The sequence below is a fragment of the Bubalus bubalis genome, chromosome 12 (genome assembly GCF_019923935.1).
Source record: "Bubalus bubalis isolate 160015118507 breed Murrah chromosome 12, NDDB_SH_1, whole genome shotgun sequence".
In the NCBI taxonomy this organism is placed as follows: domain Eukaryota; kingdom Metazoa; phylum Chordata; class Mammalia; order Artiodactyla; family Bovidae; genus Bubalus; species Bubalus bubalis.
The window spans coordinates 4,480,476-4,499,445 of NC_059168.1; the positions used below are offsets into that span (position 1 = coordinate 4,480,476).

The 18,970-nt window shown below is 40.8% G+C and overlaps 1 protein-coding gene across 6 annotated transcripts in view; it reads right to left on the reverse strand.

Moving 5' to 3' along the window:
- Positions 1 to 18,970, reverse strand: part of REV1 (REV1 DNA directed polymerase) — a 77,868-nt gene that overhangs the window by 46,151 nt on the left and 12,747 nt on the right. For 5 of the 6 annotated variants that reach the window (XM_044925649.2, XM_025260706.3, XM_025260704.3 and 2 more), the window contains exons 2-4: positions 12,086 to 12,146; positions 10,592 to 10,718; positions 2,886 to 3,054 (exon numbers count right to left, since the gene is read on the reverse strand). In XM_044925649.2, the coding sequence (XP_044781584.2) occupies positions 2,886 to 3,054; positions 10,592 to 10,718; positions 12,086 to 12,136 (347 nt within the window). In that variant the 5' untranslated portion in view covers positions 12,137 to 12,146. Of the gene's footprint in view, positions 1 to 2,885; positions 3,055 to 10,591; positions 10,719 to 12,085; positions 12,147 to 13,067; positions 13,091 to 18,970 lie in introns of those variants that run through there. The other variant, XM_025260703.3, reaches the window with a different exon arrangement.

Consider the following 18,970-nt stretch of genomic DNA (forward strand, 5'->3'; position numbering starts at 1 on the left):
CCATATATCATCCTTTAAACAGCTAATATAATGTTCAAATTTTTAAGTATAATAAACTCTCATTAAAGCCCTGCAGTGGAGAAGAGATGAACAAGACTGGGATTAGAGCATGGAAGCAAACGGCTCTGATTTACCCTGCAGAAGCCCATGCTTATGACATCACGGACACCAGGCATTTATGTCATGTATGAGAGCACAGAGCTGACTGATCCATTTCTAGACAGATGAATGAGGCAGTTCTCCTATAACAACTTAAACGGCAAAGAGCAGACCCAATGATGAGTCAGAAATCTGGATTCTGAATTCTGTCACTTGGGCAAATCAGTTAACCTTATCAGTCCTGCCTTCTCATCTAGTACATAAAGCAGATACATCAGATAATCATGATTCCAAAGTCACTTCAGTTATTTAAAAACAGATCATTAGGTCTGAAGGTGTATTTTATAACTTGTAACTGCCTCAGCTGCGTTTATTTTGAATTACCCCTCTAGCTGCATTCAGCAAAAAAGAGCCAGTATAAAGAAAGAGCTGTCCTGAAGACCACCATTTTCTAAGCACACTAACGTGCGCCCAGCCGGGCCCCCCTCACCTCCTTTCCTGTCGTCCACCGTCTCCCCTATTCTCCCCAAAGCCAGACTAACATCCCCAGATCCAAATCCCAGCCCCAGCCAATGAAACGACTGTGTAAGTGTCCACACACAGCGGAACTCTGAAATGATACTAACCTCTCATACGAAAACCTCACAACTCCTTTTTAAGAAGACACACCACTAAAAGCCATGTGGATAAATCCTATATAATGAACAGTGATTGGGTCCTTGGAACACAGCACAGCATGTTCCAGGGATGAGTCTTCAACTTAATACACCAAGACTTAAATTTAAAAAACCCTAGTCTATATGAATAATTTGGCTTTCTGGAAGCCAAATGCACTTTTTCCCTAAATGTACCTTTGACCTTCCGGAATTGATTTTTCTAATACTCGGTCATGTTTAGAGAATACAAATAAAATATCATAGCAGCAGCAGCTTCTTCCGTATCACGTCTCTATAATATGGGAAGCACTGTGCCAGGTAGTCTGCATGAGTTATTTCTAGTTTTCACATAGTCATAACAGGTAGACAGTGATCTTCTTTTACAAATGAGGAGACAAGGTTCAGAATGGCTGCGCCCCTGCTCCTGTTACAATCCAAGACGACAAGGACCCTGAACATGAACTCAGGTCTGTTTCCAGAGCCCAGGCACAGCCTTTCCACAATATACTGCCTCTTGCAAATTCATGCTGATATCTGTGATACAGAAGACCTGAATAAGTCTAAATCTACCGAATAAATTAATTTAAGGTGTCAGAATTAATGAAATTTAGGGTAAGAAAAAAAGCTTTGGCAGTTGACCTAAATAATTTCTAAGTTTGTGTCATTAACACTCCACTATACAATCTGACCATTCTCTCACATACTGATTACAATCCATTCATGCATAAAATTATGATTTTAATACTTTCACTTTTAACTTTCAATCACTCATATAAATTATATGTGAATCACTTAAGTTCTAGCTCATCCTCAAATTTCAGATGATGTATTTTATGTTAGAAAGTTACTAAGAATGGTCACCACTGATTTACAACATACCAATTCCAAACCAACAGCCAAGAAACTAGAACAACTGAAAAACAGGTATTAATAATACTGCAAACTGCTCTCCTCTCCAAGAACTTCAGGTCCACATTATCCTCATCTTTTTCCCCTTCCGTTCAGTTCAGTTCAGTCGTTCAGTCGTGTCTGACTCTTTGCGACCCCATGAATTGCAGCACACCAGGCCTCCCTGTCCATCACCAACTCCCGGAATTCACTGAGACTCACGTCCATCGAGTCAGTGATGCCATCCAGCCATCTCATCCTCTGTCGTCCCCTTCTCCTCCTGCCCCCAATCCCTCCCAGCATCAGAGTCTTTTCCAATGAGTCAACTCTTCGCATGAGGTGGCCAAAGTGCTGGAGTTTCAGCTTTAGCATCATTCCTTCCAAAGAAATCCCAGGACTGATCTCCTTCAGAATGGACTGGTTGGATCTCCTTGCAGTCCAAGGGACTCTCAAGAGTCTTCTCCAACACCACAGTTCAAAAGCATCAATTCTTCGGCACTCAGCCTTCTTCACAGACCAACTCTCACATCCATACATGACCACAGGAAAAACCACAGCCTTGAGAGATATGATATAAACTTACTCAGTTCAGTCGCTCAGTCGTCTCCAACTTACTCACATATTGTTCATTATCTGTTTCCCCCAGTAGAATGGAAGCTCCCAGAAGCAGGGGAGGTGCTCTGCTTTGGTCAATGGTGTATTTCCCAAGTACAAAGAGCACTGTCTACTGATAACAGGTACACAGACATTTGCTGAATGAGTAACACACTTGGTCAAGCCCTTCCATCACTGCCTCCTACTCTTACTTGAGTCATCTCCCCTAAGTTCTGGGAGCTGAGGATGCAGGAACACTAACAGCAGACCATAGGCACCTGAACGACTACGCAAGGCTGAGGAGAACAGTTGTCGTTCAGTTGCTAAGTCGTGTCCAACTCTTTTGTGACCCCATAGACTATAGCCCGTCAGGCTCCTCTGTCCATGGGGTTCCCCAGGAAAGAATACTAAAGTGGGTTGCCATTTCCTTCTCCAGGAGATCGACCTGACCCAGGGATAGAACCTGTGTCTCCTGCACTGGCAGGCGGGTTCTTTACCACTGAGCCACCCAAGAAGCAGAGCAGTGTTGTTTAAGACACTGATTACTCTTCACCCTTAAGTTAAAAGGTACTGCAGGTTAGGTAAGGGTTTATAATACAAATAAGCATTCCAATTTCTAAAAACGCTTTAATTAAAAATTAAACTTACCTTTCCACAATCCATTCTGGCCGAATTACTTTTTCTCCCTTTAACTCTTTGATTTTGGCATTAGGAAGATTTGTGGCAATGATGTGTGTTGTTTTGGATCTGGAATAATACACGTGATACTGGCCTCCATGCAACATCATTAGCTTTCTCAATTCCTCAGCAGATGGATCTGTAAAATTAATAATAAAACACGCTGAAAGTTTTATATATAAGAAAGTAGAAGTAGAGCACTAGCTGAACAATCCCTTCAACTGGATGATTTAAAGAACACATCCCTGGTTCACCTTCTCCTTGGCTGTGCTGTCAGTAAACGAAGCTGGGAGGAAAATTACAAAGAGATAGAGCTGTTTTGCCTTACTCAGCATAGCCGATTCTCCTGGCCACTAACAGCCAACCAACACAAACACATCTCCTGCCGGGCTTCCTTGGTGGCTCAGGGATAAAGAATCCATCTACTGTCTACACAGTAGACTTGGGATCGATCCCTGGTCTGGGAAGATCCTATATGCCATGGAGCAACGAAGCCCGTGCGCCACACCTACTGGCTGTGCGCTCTGGAGCCCGGGAGCCGCAACCACCGAAGCCCACCACCCTGGACTCCACGCTCCACAGCAGGAGAAGCCACCACAGTGAGAATCCCGGGCACCACAACCAGAGAGGGGCCCCCATGCCCTGCAACTAGAGAAAAGCCCATGCACCAACAAAGACCCAATGCAGCCAAAGTAAGTAAAATTATTTTTTAAAAACTCATCCACATAAAAAAAAAAAAATCTTAGAAAAGCAAAAACAAAAACACCTACTGACAAGAGATGCCCAGAAGAGCAGACAGGTGCCTCGGGTAATGAATCTGATGCTGCCAACACTGCAGCGCTAGAAACGGTGGGGATTTTTACCACAGTTTAAAAACACCTACTATGGGCAGACTTACCGGAGGGCCTGTTAGACTTTACTCCTCTGAAGCTATCTAAACTTTTATTTAAGAAAATATAAGAAAAGTTAAAATAATTTTATTTGGTTTCCTAATACGAACTTGCATCAAAACCAAAAAATAAACCAAAATAAAAAAAAAGAACTGCCAACCAAGAAGCACCGTTTTATCCCCAATTCTGTTTCAAATTATTTTATTCTTAATAAAACTACAGAAAAATATCTTAAATATGAATCAATGTGGCTTATGCTTTCCCATAAAAATGTCTGACTCACTGAAGTTATGTTATGACTGGCATTACTAGTACCACATTAAACTAATTATTTTCAATAGCTCTTCTATTTCTTTTTATTTTTATCCTAAGAAAAGGAAAGGAAAGTGAAAGTCACTCAGTCATGTCCGACTCTTTGAGACCGCATGAGTCCGTGCAATTCTCCAGGCCAGAATACTGGAGTGGGTAGCCTTTCCCTTCTCCAGGGGATCTTTCCAATGCAGGGATTGAACCCAGGTCTCCTAGCTGAGCCGCAAGGAAACTCTGCATCACACCTCCCATAGCAACAGCTACTGGAGGTGATATCCACAGGAAGCTTGTGTATCTTCTTGGCTATTCAAGCAACAGATTGTCTTTAAGCACAAATAATACAAATCCAAGCATTTAAATGAGTACTTTTATTAGAATTACTAATTCAGTGAGTTTGGGTCTTTAGAAGAAGAAACATGTTTCCTTAACAGGAATTTTGGTAAGAGTTTTATCATGAACAACCTAACCTTACACCTAAAGTAACTAGAGAAAGAAGAACAAACAGAACTTGAAGTTAGTAAAAAGAAAGAAATCATAAAGACAAATAATACCAGAAATGAAAAAAGTTAAAATGAACACCATGGAAATACAAAGACTCCTACAAGACTACTGTGAGCAGCTATATATGAATAAAATGGACAACTTAAAAGAAATGGACAAATTCTCAGACAGGAATAATCTCCCAAGACTGAACCAGGAAGAAACAGAAAACATGAATAGACCAATTACTAGCACTGAAATGGAATCAGTAATTTAAAAACTCTCAATAAAGGCTTCTCTGGTGGTCCAGTGGTTAAGAATCTACCTTGCAGTGCAGGGGACACTGGTTTGATCCTTGGATGAAAGTGAAAGAGGAGAGTGAAAAAGCTGGCTTAAAGCTCAACATTCAGAAAACTAAGATCATGGCATCTGGTCCCATCACTTCATGGGAAATAGATGGGGAAACAGTGGACACAGTGTCAAACTTCGTTTTTCTGGGCTCCAAAATCACGGCAGATGGTGACTGCAGCCATGAAATTAAAAGACGCTTACTCCTTGGAAGGAAAGTTATGACCAACCTAGATAGCATATTGAAAAGCAGAGACATTACTTTGCCAACAAAGGTCCATCTAGTCAAGGCTATGGTTTTTCCAGTGGTCATGTATGGCTGTGAGAGTTGGACTGTGAAGAAAGCTGAGCACAGAAGAATTGATACTTTTGAACTGTGGTATTGGAGAAGACTCTTGAGAGTCCCTTGGACTGCAAGGAGACCCAACCAGTCCATTCTAAAGGAGATCAGTCCTGGGATTTCTTTGGAAGGAATGGTGCTAAAGCTGAAACTCCAATATTTTGGCCACCTCATGTGAAGCTGACTCATTGGAAAAGACTCTGATGCTGGGAGGGATTGGGGGCAGGAGAAGGGGACGACAGAGGATGAGATGGCTGGATGGCATCGCCAACTTGATGGATGTGAGTCTGAGTGAATTCCAGGAGTTGGTGAAGGACAGGGAGGCCTGGCGTGCTGCAATTCATGGGGTCGCAAAGAGTCGGACACAACTGAGCGACTGAACTGAACTGAACTGAACTGAAGCCTAGAGTGTGGCCAGCGTCTTATTTAAAACCTAGAGACTTAAGAAAATGGAGTTGAATTAGCATACAAGTGAACACATTTTAACATTCTAATGTGCAAGCATGACACTCTGTCACTCATTCATACCCTCAGCTAATATTTACTGAGATCTCCCAATGTGCTGCGCTAGCTTCCAGCCCTTGGGGCTCCCACCAGGGCTGCACTGGGCAGACAGAAAGGAAGTTGGAAAAATACCAGCTGGAGTGCAAGTAAATTCTATGAAGAGAAATAAAGCTGGATAAGAGATAAGAAATTTATTTTAGACAAGGCTGATCAGGGAAAGTCTCCTGGAGAAGGTAACATCTGACCAAGGCTTGAATGATCAAGACCCAGAGGAGGAAGAGCTGAATGGAGGCCCAGGGATCACTACACAAAACGGGCTTTCTGACTCCCCAAAACTTAATACATGTAAAAGCCTGACAAAACAAAACAAAACTCGGGTGTTCTGTTTTCTAGCCAAAATGCTCTGAAATGTATATACAATGGACCAGCTTAGGGAAGGAGGGAAATCTAATTAATCTGAATGAATATGATTCCAGTTTACAGAGTGAGGCAAGGAGCTATTCGTCACAGTGAAAGCATGAGCAGCAGCAGAGGAACAACAAGGTACGAAGACCGAACTAAGGTATCAGAATAATCCTGCTGACCACAGTTAGAGAATGTCAAGGTGAAAACGCAGGTGAGGGTTAGGACAAGAATGCCTTTACCCATTTTCATCTAGAAAACATCGGTTTATCCAAAACCAGTTTAAAAGCCCATTCTACCTCGAAGGCTCACTTTAGTCTGTGCCGCCACCACTCGCCTCTGTCCGTATCTGCTGTTCAGAGATTGACTTTTATCATCACAAAATCCATATTCTCCACCATTGTCATCTCTGTTCAAACACAATTCCTAACCCACAAGCAGCATAAAAAATATATTTCTTAATTAATCAACATAGAGTAAAATGGGATGAAAGGTTTAAAGACTGGAAAACTTAACAAAGATGTCAATTCCTCCTAAACTGAGCTATAGGTTTAATGTAATTCCTATCAAAATCCCAGCAAGGCACCTATTTTGTAGACACAGAAAAACTTCTCCTAAATTTTATGTGGAAAAGCACAGGCTCAACAAAATAGCTAGAACAACTTGACAAAGAAGAATAAAACTGCAATAATATACCTGATACTGCAGCTTACTATACAGGACCATAATCAAGATTACGTGGCACTGGTGAACAGACAGACACGTATTTCAACGGGACAGAACCCAGAACCCAGAAACAGACCCACCCGAATATGGCCAACTGATTTTTGAGAAAAGTACAAAATGGATGAAGAATAGCCTTTCAACAAACAGTGCCGGAGCAAGTGGATATCCACAGGTCACAGAAAACAGAAATAATCAATATGGACCATGAGCTTAAGTATTAAACATAAACCTGTATAATTTTTAGAAAAAACTAGGAGAAAATGCAGAGAAGGCAATGGCACCCGACTCCAGTACTCTTGCCTGGAAAATCCCATGGACAGAGGAGCCTGGTAGGCTGCAGTCCATGGGGTCTCGAAGAGTCGGACACGACTGAGCAACTTCACTTTCACTTTTCACTTTCATGCATTGGAGAAGGAAATGGCAACCCACTCCAGTGTTCTTGCCTGGAGAATCCCAGGGACGGCGGAGCCTGGCGGGCTGCCGTCTATGGGGTCGCACAGAGTCGGACACGACTGAAGCGACTTAGCAGCAGCAGCAGCAGGAGAAAATCTTTAGGATCCAGGACTAAGCAGACTTTTGACTTGAAAGCACAATCCGTAAAAGTAAAGGCTGATAAATTGGATCCCATCAAAATAAAAAACTGTTCCACAAAAGACTGTGTGAAGAGCGAGAAAGACAAACCACAGACTGGGAGACAATATTTGCAAACCACATATCTGACAAGAAGTAGTATCGAGAATATATAAAGCACTCTCAAAATCCAACAGTAAAAAAAACAAGCAATTCAACTGGAAAACGGGCAAAGGACACGTACGGACACTTCACTGAACAGGATCGGCAGGCGGCAAAGTAACCCGTGAAAGGAGGCTGGGCACTACCAGCGGCAGCAGACACCGACGAAAGCCACCTCGAGATGCACATCCATCAGAACACCTACATTAAAACCACAGAAAACCCAGCCTGTCTTTACAAAATGCTGACGAGGATGTGGAGCAACTGGAACACAAACTGAAACCACAAAGACATATCACTACATACCTATTAAATGTTTAAAACAGAAATCACTAAATCCTAACAAGGATGCAGAGAAACTGAATCGCCAATAAATTGCTCGTGGGAATGTAAATCATACAGCCACCTGGGAAAGAGTTTGGCAGTTTCTTTAAAAAAAAAAAACAAAAACCAGGCAACAACCATATAACCCAGCAACTGCACTCTTACGTTCACACAAAAACTCATACATGAGTGCTTACTGTCAAAGATGACATAATCCAGACATTCTTAAATGGGTCAATGGTTAATCTGTGGAAACACTCATACCATGGAATACAGCTCAGTAATAAAAAGGACAAAACTAATGATAAACACAACAACCTGGATAACACTCCAGACTATTAAGCTGAGTAAAAAAAGCCAATTAATTCCAGAAGGTAACATACTGTATGTTCTATTTATGTAACATTGTTGAATTGAAAAAGTACATGAATGGAGGCCAGACTAGCAGTCCCCAGGTGCTTAAGGAAGGAGCAGTGTGGCTACAGAAGGGAAGCATGAAGGATCCTTGTGTGAAATGTTCTGCATCTTGACTGTATCCGTATCATCCATACTCTATCCTGATTGATAGAGTGCTATCTTTTTTAAGATATTACACTGTGGAAAAGAGGACAAGAGCCATGGTTTCTCTCTGTATTTTTTCTGTGTGTGAACCCATAGTCAAAAACATTTTTAATTAAAAAAAAAAAAAATTGGAAAGCAAAGAAGTGAACTTAGAAGGGAAAAGATGCTGTTTGGGAGGAAAAAGAGAAGACAGAATAAGTTAACAGAGGCAGAGTATCCAGAAGATGGGGGATCTTATCTCTAAATTCAAGTTCAAAACTATGTTGGAAGGGATGGGGATCACCAAAGAGAAGTTCAGATGGCAGAACGGGGAGCTTTAAAGGAATCAAGGAAACCTGGAATATGAGTTACAGTCCGTGAAGAGCGTAAGAGTCAACATTATCACACAGTATGCCCACTGTCTCAATGAATCCAAAGCACTAGTCTTTACTTGCTGAGTCATCACAGAGGTCTTAGATTCTGTTTCATCTATAAAGCTGCAAAGCAGTCACTGAAAGTGGAAATTTTTATAAAAACAATTATACCACCACAACTTGCATGTCCCTAAAAAAGTCAACTTAATGGAACTTTACTTATGGAATTATAATGTAATCCTAACAAAACCAAGAATAAAAACTATTATTATTATCCCTATCTTAAAGGAAAGGACAGGGATAATAAAAGGTCCAAACGAGAAAATGTCTTATAGTCACATACAAATCAGTGGTGAAAGTAAATTGGGATTCCACATTGTCACCCATGGGAGTGACCGCTACAACATTCATTTGCTTCTCCCTCACACAAAGCATCCCCTTTTCTTCCTCTAATGTAAATAAGGGTGCCCCTGTAAATTGGGGACTTCCAAAACTGGCTAATGTAACAAGTTATGTTTATGTCTTTTTATTAACATCTGTAGTCTTTTATAATGCATCTCAGCAAAGTCTGTAGAGTTTGAATGTTCTAAGATGCCTATGTAGAAAAGCTGCATGTGAATTTTCCCAAAGTTGCAGCAGCACCGGTTTTGAGTTAGCGTTCCTAGACGAAACTGTCAGTGATGCCTGATAAAATGCAACAAGGCAACATTATTGCTTAACTGAAACTTAACTTTAATCAACAAACACCCCAAGCGTTACACACATCACTGCAGGGGCACCAAGGACACCAGAGTAATGAAATGTGGAAATGGAGCTCTTGCTCCTATCTAGTAAACCAGCAACTACAGTAAGATCCAATAAATGCCAGATGTGAATAAACACAAGGAGCCACAGCCCCACAGAACCATGAGAAGCCACCCCCACCAAGAACAGGACAAGGGACAACCAAAGGGAAGTGGTTCACGGAGACCTTAAAAACAAGGAGCTAACAACCAACTAAGAAGTAGAGAGGAAAAGGGCTCCTGGATGGCCGGTACAACAGAAAGCTGACGGTTGACACTGTAAATTAAAATTCTCAATCTCCTCTCCAACTCACAGAGAAAAACCACCCGGTCCCTTCCAGACACTGGACTCAATGACAACAGGCACGGCAGGAGGAGAGGAGGGACACAGAGGAGGAAAAATACAGCACGAGAGTAAACGAGACTCTGCTTCCTCAACAGTGAGAGCTGGGCCCTCACCTCTCCTGCGGGCAGCCAGATCCCAGCCACTGGGCTTACACCCGTCTAAAGGCCGGATAGTCAGAACCCGACGCCCGCTCCACCGCCCCCCACCAGCCCCAAAGGGCCTCTGGACAATTACAGCTGAAGAGTCACCAGGGGAGGGTCCCTACAAGGTCCCCCTCTTCGATGCTCACAGTTTACAAAGCCCCATACGTGTGATGAGCTGTTTAAACAGAACTACAACTTTTCATTTTAACGTCATCTGACTTAAAAAAAAAACCACGTGCTTTGATAAAAATTAAAATAAGCAGAGGTGAGATGGAAAGGAAGCGTGAGGAAGGAGTATCTAAGCAGAGGGTCTTACTTCTATCTTTTTTATATGCAAGATAAATAATTAAAAACAGAATTTAAAACAAGTCACCCCGATCCTAAGAAAAGGTACACAGCAAAACGAGATAAATAAAAAGTTTAAGATGCAGTCAACCTGTGTATCCATTAACATAGATGGCAACTCCACTAAAGATCGTCGATGAAGCTCCGTCCTTCTGGATAGCAGCGTCTGATCGAAACTGTTGCTCCAATTTCTGCACCTTGGCGGCCATATACCCACCCTAGAATTCAAGAAAAGGTAAACTAATCATAAAAGTTTTTATTTCCTTCCCACCTCCCCATTTTAAAAAGAAATTTAAATTAAAAAAAAAAAAAAAAAAAAAAAGACCTTACTCTGTGATAGTGATCAACATACAAAGATGACATAGGGCATAATAATAACATAAAGCATAATTCAAGGTGATACAACAGGCAGGTCAAGGGAGACTTATGTTAACTGAATTTTTAATAATTCTGTCCATAACATTGTAAAGCAGTTACCCTCCAATTAAAGAAAAATTCTATCACATTCTTACAACAGTAAGTGCTATGTTAAAAGAGGGAAAAGGTAAGTCTAGAATAAGTGTAATATCACAGAATATTGCTCTTATCTACAGAAATTATGCCAAAGTTTAAACCAATTTAAAATTTGACAAGTGGTCAGATAGAGTATATTTTAGACTGGCTTCCACTATCTTCTCTGTATAGTAAGCTTAACAACAAAAACTTAAAAGTAAAATTAGGCTGTTGACAAACCAACAGTTGCCCATACATGTGGATAAGAATACAATAAGCAATTCAGTGGTTAAGTTCTGGATCTAATCAATCTGATAGTAGTACTAAAATTCATAACAACAACCTAAAAAAAGAATGTAAAAAGATTATTATGTCTGCTAAAGACTTTTAGAAAGCTATACCTTTCCTGAACACTGAAACAATACGCTAAATCTATTAAGACTTATCAATCTTACTTTATTTATAAAGTCTTCAAAGTAAAACTGTAGATATCTATAAGTGGTATATATTTTCCCCAAAATGGAAATGACTTTAATACTGTTTTTGATTATTCAAATATCACATGCCATTAAACATTTTTTTTTCTTTTCCCAGAAAAGAAGAAATTTTAAATTAGCTGTGATCCATTCACTGCTAACATTATGGGATCTTACTTTTAAAGCTTATTTCTGTGCCTCAGAACACAAGAAGTTTTACAAACACAGGATCACATGTAATATTCCTTTATACCACAAGACCATCCTGCCAGATCAGCACACAGCTAAATGATGGGTACATACTCTTCTACGCTACATAAGATAACTTACTTGACCAATCCCCTGTTACTGGATGTCTATGTTTTCCTGTTTTCTAGGATTATTAGCAAATCTGGATAAAATGATGATATAATAAATTCTGTGCACTAGAACATTTATTTCCTCAGGACAAAATTTCGCAAAGTTTAAGCTTTCAATATACTGTGAATACACACAAAGAGTTGGTGTCTAAAGCGATTTACAATTTAGAAAAGACCTTAAACCACATTATAAACTAAAAGAAGAATGAAGAATACCTAGACAGTTCAATATAATTATTTTTATTCTTTAAAACACACCCATTTTTCCCAGTCATCTTCAGCTCTCTTCCTCCATCCACCTCGTCTCATGGTGGAGCTTCTGTATTAGGGGGGAAGAAAAAAGAAATACTTCAATTTCTTAACAAACTGTACTACTAATTGATACTATATTTCAATATCAAGAACAATGAGAAAGTAAAATAAATTCAAATGTTCAATTCATTAAAGTTGAAAGTATAATACTGAGGAAATTTTTCCAAAGCGTATCATTCTCCTACTTCACCCCAAACTCCGTGCAGATATATCAAGTTGAAATATCAGACTTTAATTACAACTAATTTTTATTTTTGGCCATGCCGTGCACATGTGGGATTTTAGTTTCCTGATCAGGGAATGAGCTCGTATCTTCTGCATTGGAAGCACGGAGTCCTAACCACTGGACCACCAGGGAAATCCCTTCAATTTTAACAGGAAAAACTTTTATGCATTTCTGAGCATCAATCCTAACACCCACGTATATAAAGCATCACCAAATCCAACTGACATACTGTGCTTACTTGTTAACATTAATTAGTGTTAAAAGAACCTAAAATATTTCCCTCCATAAACTGTCCTAAAATATGGCTTTTGAATTCTGTATTTTTTTTTTAATTATTACTTTATTTTTTGGCTACACCACACGGCATGCAGGATCTTAGTTCCCCAACCAGGAATTGAACCTGCGCCCCCTACATCGGGAATGCGGAGTCTCACCACTGGACCATCAGGGAACTCCCCTGATTTCTATCTTTGCTATTACATACTGCATACTTAAGAGTGCAGTCATATGAAGTGCAGTCATATGACTAGGCACACACACCAAAAAAGAGTGCAGTCCCAGTATAATTCATCTATTATGCAAAAACCCTAAAAGAAGTCAATCAAAGCAGCGTAATTAAGGGACATGATGTAGAAAGATTATCACTGATAATAAATTAATAAATCTGGCATTCTCCTTAAGGGAACACATGACCAACCATACCATCAAGCCACCAAACTAGCTGATCTCAAGTGTCAACTGGCTTAGCAGTGATAAACGTATAAATCAAAGCAGACATCACATGAAGCTCCTTGTAGAGTCAAATTCTTCTAATTCAAACAGCTACATCCTGGGTGGGATACGACTGCATTAGCCTTCACAAAATTAATATGAGCTCCATTTTTTTCTTTTAGTAACTATATAGGTTAATACCAAATGGTTACCATATACCACTGGAGAAGTCTTATATGTTATCCAAGTTAAACTGGTTCTGATATGTTTAAAACAATCTTTTATTGAATAACATTTTAAAATAGCCACACTTTATTCACATATATCACGTGATATTTTCCTTCAAATATTTCTTTCTTAGTATATATAGGATTTATAATATCTACTTGCTGACTTTATACTAATTATGATTTTTACTGCCTACTCTTAAAAGGCACCTGAAAGACATGCAGAGATGGTCTCAGCATGAACCCCAACAGGGAGACCAGGGGCAGGTGGAAAGGACTCTGAGAACAGGTGGCAAAGTGGAAGCCCTGACCAGGCACTGTGGGTGCAGGAGGGGAGGGGGCTGTTTGTTCTGTCTCTGACAAGCAAGGGCGTGTGTTCACCCGGAGTCCCAGGACAGCCATCCGTGCTGTTTAATACTTCTTCTGGTCTCAGCAGGCTCACTCTGTCCAGTCTGTTCCCCCAAGACCTCTCTCTATCTTAAAGGAGTCTGGGAAATGTGACCACACAGTTCTTGACTTTGACTCCACACATCTGCTCTTACAAGTGAAAAGTGTGGGCATTCTGGTCATTGTACATTAAGAACGAATACTAACAAAAATTTTACAAAACCATTAATCTGCTAAATGAAGCTAAGTTTAAGGAAATAACACATTTTAAAAGTTTAATTCACCTGACCATTTAAAAGCCTCATTGAAAGAAGTCAATACGAAAATCCGTGTTGATGGCTTAATGCGGGAGATCTCACTGCACAAAACTTCTTCAAAGAAAAGTTTTAAAGGTTCTCCCTCTTCCCAAGTAAAGCTATCCCAGACCAAGTTTTGAAAATGAAAAGCAATGAAGGGCTAAAAAGGTAATTTCATCAAATTTCAAAAATGTAATTTGACCCATGTACAGCAAACTCCTGCTGGCCCAGGATTCAATAAAAACCAAGAAAAGGGAAAAGGAAACAAGAAATACACTTCATTTTACACATTCAAATTCTACTTTGAAAAAAATTCCATGACAAATAGTAAACCTGGTTATATGGACCGACTCTCCTGCTGAGAAAGAGGAAAACTAGACAAAACATTGTTTAAAAAAAGAGCCTCAAGGCACAGGAGGCCGAGCAAATAATGAAAAATTACTGTGCCAAGACTCGGCAGCTGATAGAGGAGAGCTGCTGCGTCACATCAGCTCCCCAAACCGGGAGACCCTCCCCTCTGGCTGAGCACACATAATGAGTAAGGGAGTGCCAGCGGGGGCTCAGGGTCGTCCTGGGACACGGCTCTCCACATCTGGACGGAGGGCCCAGTGTCAGAGTCAGCTGCAGGCAGGCAGCCCAGGGCACCCTGCCCGGGGTCAGCCCAGCCTCAGAGCAGACCCAGGTGACCCGGGGCTGCCCCACGGCGCCTGGCAGAAGGCAATGTGGATGCTCTGAGGAGACAGCTGCCTAAACTTCATGTATGTCTACCCGCGAGCTTGCAGATACAGTATCTGGCACATAAAGATAACGAGGCACACCAAGAAACGATCACACGAACCAAGAGGAAACAACAAAATAAACAGACCTACACAGACTCTACGAAAGGAAATTAATGTAGACTTTAAAGTAGTCATGTTTACTCTGCTCAAAGAGGGGAAAGACAAACTTCAGACTATTGGTAAAGAACTGGAAAATATCAGAAATAACTAGACAGTAACTCTCTAGTGAAAAGATACAATATTAGAAATTAAGAATGTAATGAACAGAAAAAAGGAAACAAAGAATAAGTGGAATAAGTCAGAAGAAAATGTCCAGATAGGGAGCATATGGACAGAAGGGAAAGAGACACAGAATGTACACAAGAAAGTCTAATTTAAGTAAATTGCGGGGGTAAAGAGGAAAAAGAGAAGTTATGTTTAAAGAAACAATGGCTAAAACATAGTCTAAAACTGATTAAAGGTATCAAACTACAAATTCAAGAAGCCCAGTGAGTCCCAAACTGGGAAAAAAAATCAAGAACCTATATCTAAACATGTAATAGTGACACTATGAAAAACTAAAGACAGAAAAAAAAAGTCTTAAAAACTGTCATGGGTGGGAAAAAGAGATCCCGTTCAAACTACTGTAATGAAACAGACAGCTTTCTTTTCCACAGAAACACAGAACCAGAAGACAACAGTGCCGAAAGAAAACGATTTCTTAGAATTCCACACCCAGAGAAAAATTCAGCCAGGAAAGATGAAATAAAGGCTTTTTCAGGCAAATAAAAAGAGGTTAATGTCACCAGCATAGTAAAGAAAATTAGAAAGTATATCCCTTAGGTAGAAAGAAAATCCTCTTCGATGGAAGATCAAAAATACAGGAAAAACATACACACACACAGCAAGGAAAACAGTAAAGAGCTGCATGAACCAATCGAAAAAGCAAGAGAGTTCCAGAAAAACATCTATCTCTGCTTTACTGACTATGCCAAAGCCTCTGACTATGTGGATCACCACAAACTGTGGAAAATTCTGAAAGAGATGAGAATACTAGACCACCTGACCTGCCTCTTGAGAAACCTGTATGCAGGTCAGGAAGCATCAGTTAGAACTGGACATGGAACAACAGACTGGTTCCAAATAGGAAAAGGAGTACGTCAGGCTGTATATTGTCACCCTGCTTATTTAACTTCTATGCAGAGTACATCATGAGAAACGCTGGGCTGGAGGAAGCACAAGCTGGAATCAAGATTGCCGGGAGAAATATCAATAACCTTAGATATGCAGATGACACAACCCTTATGGCAGAAAGTGAAGAGGGACTAAAGAGCCTGTTGATAAAGGTGAAAGAGCAGAGTGAGAAAGCTGGCCTAAAACTCGACATTCAACAATCAAAAAAGATCATGGCATCTGGTCCCATCACTTCATGGCAAATAGATGGGCAAAAAATGAAACTAGTAACAGATTTTATTTTCTTGGGCTCCAAAATCACTGCAGATAGTGGTGATTGCAACCATGAAATTAAAAGATGCTTGCTCCTTGCAAGAAAAGCTATGACAAACCTAGCTAGCGTATTAAGAGGCAGAGACATCACTTTGATAAGAAAGGTCCGTCTAGTCAAAGCTATCGTTTTTCCAGTAGTCATGTATGGATGTGAGAGCTGGACCATAAGGAAGGCTAAGTGCTGAAGAATTAATGGTTTTGAATTGTGGTGTTAGAGAAAATCCTTAAGAGTCCCTTGGACAGCAAGGAGATCCAACCAGTCCATCCTAAAGGAAATCAGTCCTGGGTGTTCACTGGAAGGACTGATGCTGAAGCTGAAACTCCAATACTTTGACCACCTGATGCAGAGACCCCACTCATTAGAAAAGCCCCTGATGCTGGGAAAGATTGAAGGCAGGAGGAGAAGGGGACAACAGAGGATGAGATGGCTGGATGGCATCATCGACTCAATGGACATGAGTTTGAGCAAGCTCTGGGAGATGGTGAAAGACAGGGATTAAGCAAATGAACACCGCCACCACCACCACCGAGTACTGTCCTCACAATACAAGCAGATGGGACAGTCACTACGAAGTTCAACTAGTAGCTCCAATGGGTTCTCGCTTGTCCTTAAATGGGAAAGGCTTCAACACCAAAGAGCTGTTTTGAGGTTTTGTTTTGTTTCTGTTCAACCATAGAGACCCTCACTGTCTAAGGCTATGATCATTCTCAGATCACTGAGGTTATAAGGGCACAATGGAGATTCCTGGAATTCAAAACCCAGGGAAGCAGAACCTTGTTCTAGACCCACCTACACATTAGTCAGATTGCGACTTTGAAGAGACTCTCACCAATGTATTAAAAACAAAAATCAAATAACTATGTGCAGGGCATTTTTATGTCTTTGTAACACTCTTTTGTCTTCACCGCATACTGGCTTTTGAAGTGAAGTCGCTCAGTCATGTCCGACTCTTTGTGACCCCATGGACTGAGGAGCCTACTATGCTTCCTCTGTCCATGGGATTTTCCAGGCAAGAGTACTGGAGTGGGTTGCCATTTCCTTCTCCAGAGGATGTTCCTGACCCAGGGATCGAACCCAGGTCTCCCTCACTGGAGGCAGAAGCTTTACCATCTGAGCCACCAGGGAAGTCCTAATACTGGCTTTTAGGGATTCTAAATTGAGCTGACAGTTTATATTCTAACACAGCATGTATTTCATACATTTAAAAAGATATTTAGAACAGATATTACTCTTAATCTAACAGAACTCTTAAAAACATTTTTTTTAACCTGGTCTCTTCACCTTCAGTACACTGAAAGATTTTCCTATTATCAGTTATTTTAATGTACAATGAAACAATTCCTGTACTATAAGATATCAGTTTGATCAACACCAAACACACAGACTTGAAAAAACCTTAACCCACCACTAAAAGTGGCTACAGTACACAGAGCATTCTCTAGACAACAAGCTATACGTGTGGGTCCGTTTGCCTTTTCAAGAAGTGGGCCTGATCTGTCTTTTCTCAAGGCGTTCTCTACTGCCCTCCAAATTCATGGTCTGTGTTTATACACCACTTTGCCAGGTTGCTTGTATTCAGTTGTGCTAGGCATCCATTTTCAAAAACAGTTTTTCCTTCTATGTAAACGCACTGTATGTTTACTGCAAAAAACTGAAACTACAGGGAGCAAAAAAGGGAAGGGAAAATTATCACATTCCCACCTTCTTAAAAAAAAAAAAAAACACCTGTTGACTGACACTGTTTATTTCCTCTTCAGTATTCCTTAAATTTTTAACACTGAAATGTAAATGTTATGTTGAACAATGTTATGTTAAATGTTATGCTAAATTGTTATTTAAATTTAAATGTTAAAAATTTAAACACACCAGTGTATCTTACCACTGCATTTCCACAGTGTCTTACTTTTCCCAAGGAGGTCTGTACATCTCCTATTTATCTCGACAATACATCTATGGAATAGGGAGGCCAAATACTGATTATTTCACACATAGGCGCCTTCTAGGTAAAAGGGCTAAAATGTTTGGTAAGTATGCATGGCCGGTTTGTGGTGCAAAACCACACTCTTCTTGTACAAATGTATGTCTCCAAATCTCGCATGGAGAAATGAACAATGCTATTAACATAACAAACTTCTGAAAACAGCACTCCCACTGAACTGAACCAGCCTGACACGGTTCCACAACACGAGATGCTTCGACTCTGGCACCGTCCAGGTCAGAAACGGCAGCTGCTGGACAGGTGACAGGACTGCAGGGAGAACCGGGCCCCATGAACAGCCTGCATCCAGGCCCCACCATGTGTCTGCGGTCACGAGAGGCAGAGGCCCAGGAACAGCGCCCCTGCAGCTGGTTCTCTGGCCTCAAGCCGCCAGGAGCTCCTGCATCTGTGGAGAGAGGGCGGCCTGACCAACTCTAGTCTCTTACAGTTTTTAAAAATTATGATTCTGTGCATCTATCCATTTATGAAAAAGGCTTTTACGATGAAAGCACACGTATCATGCTACTCTGTTTATTCGTCCAGGAAAGGAAGGCTGCGCACAGATGTGGCTCTAACAGTAAGTAATGAACCCTGCTCAGTGAGAGGTCTGGCCTTTGCCCCTGGCTTGCCCTGCTGATTTCTCCTTTTACCTGAGGGTTAACAGCCACTTCAGGTAGTCTAACAGTAAGATTTACGGTGGAGGCTTCAGGCCACGCGCCACTAACCTTCTGAGGGGCTAGA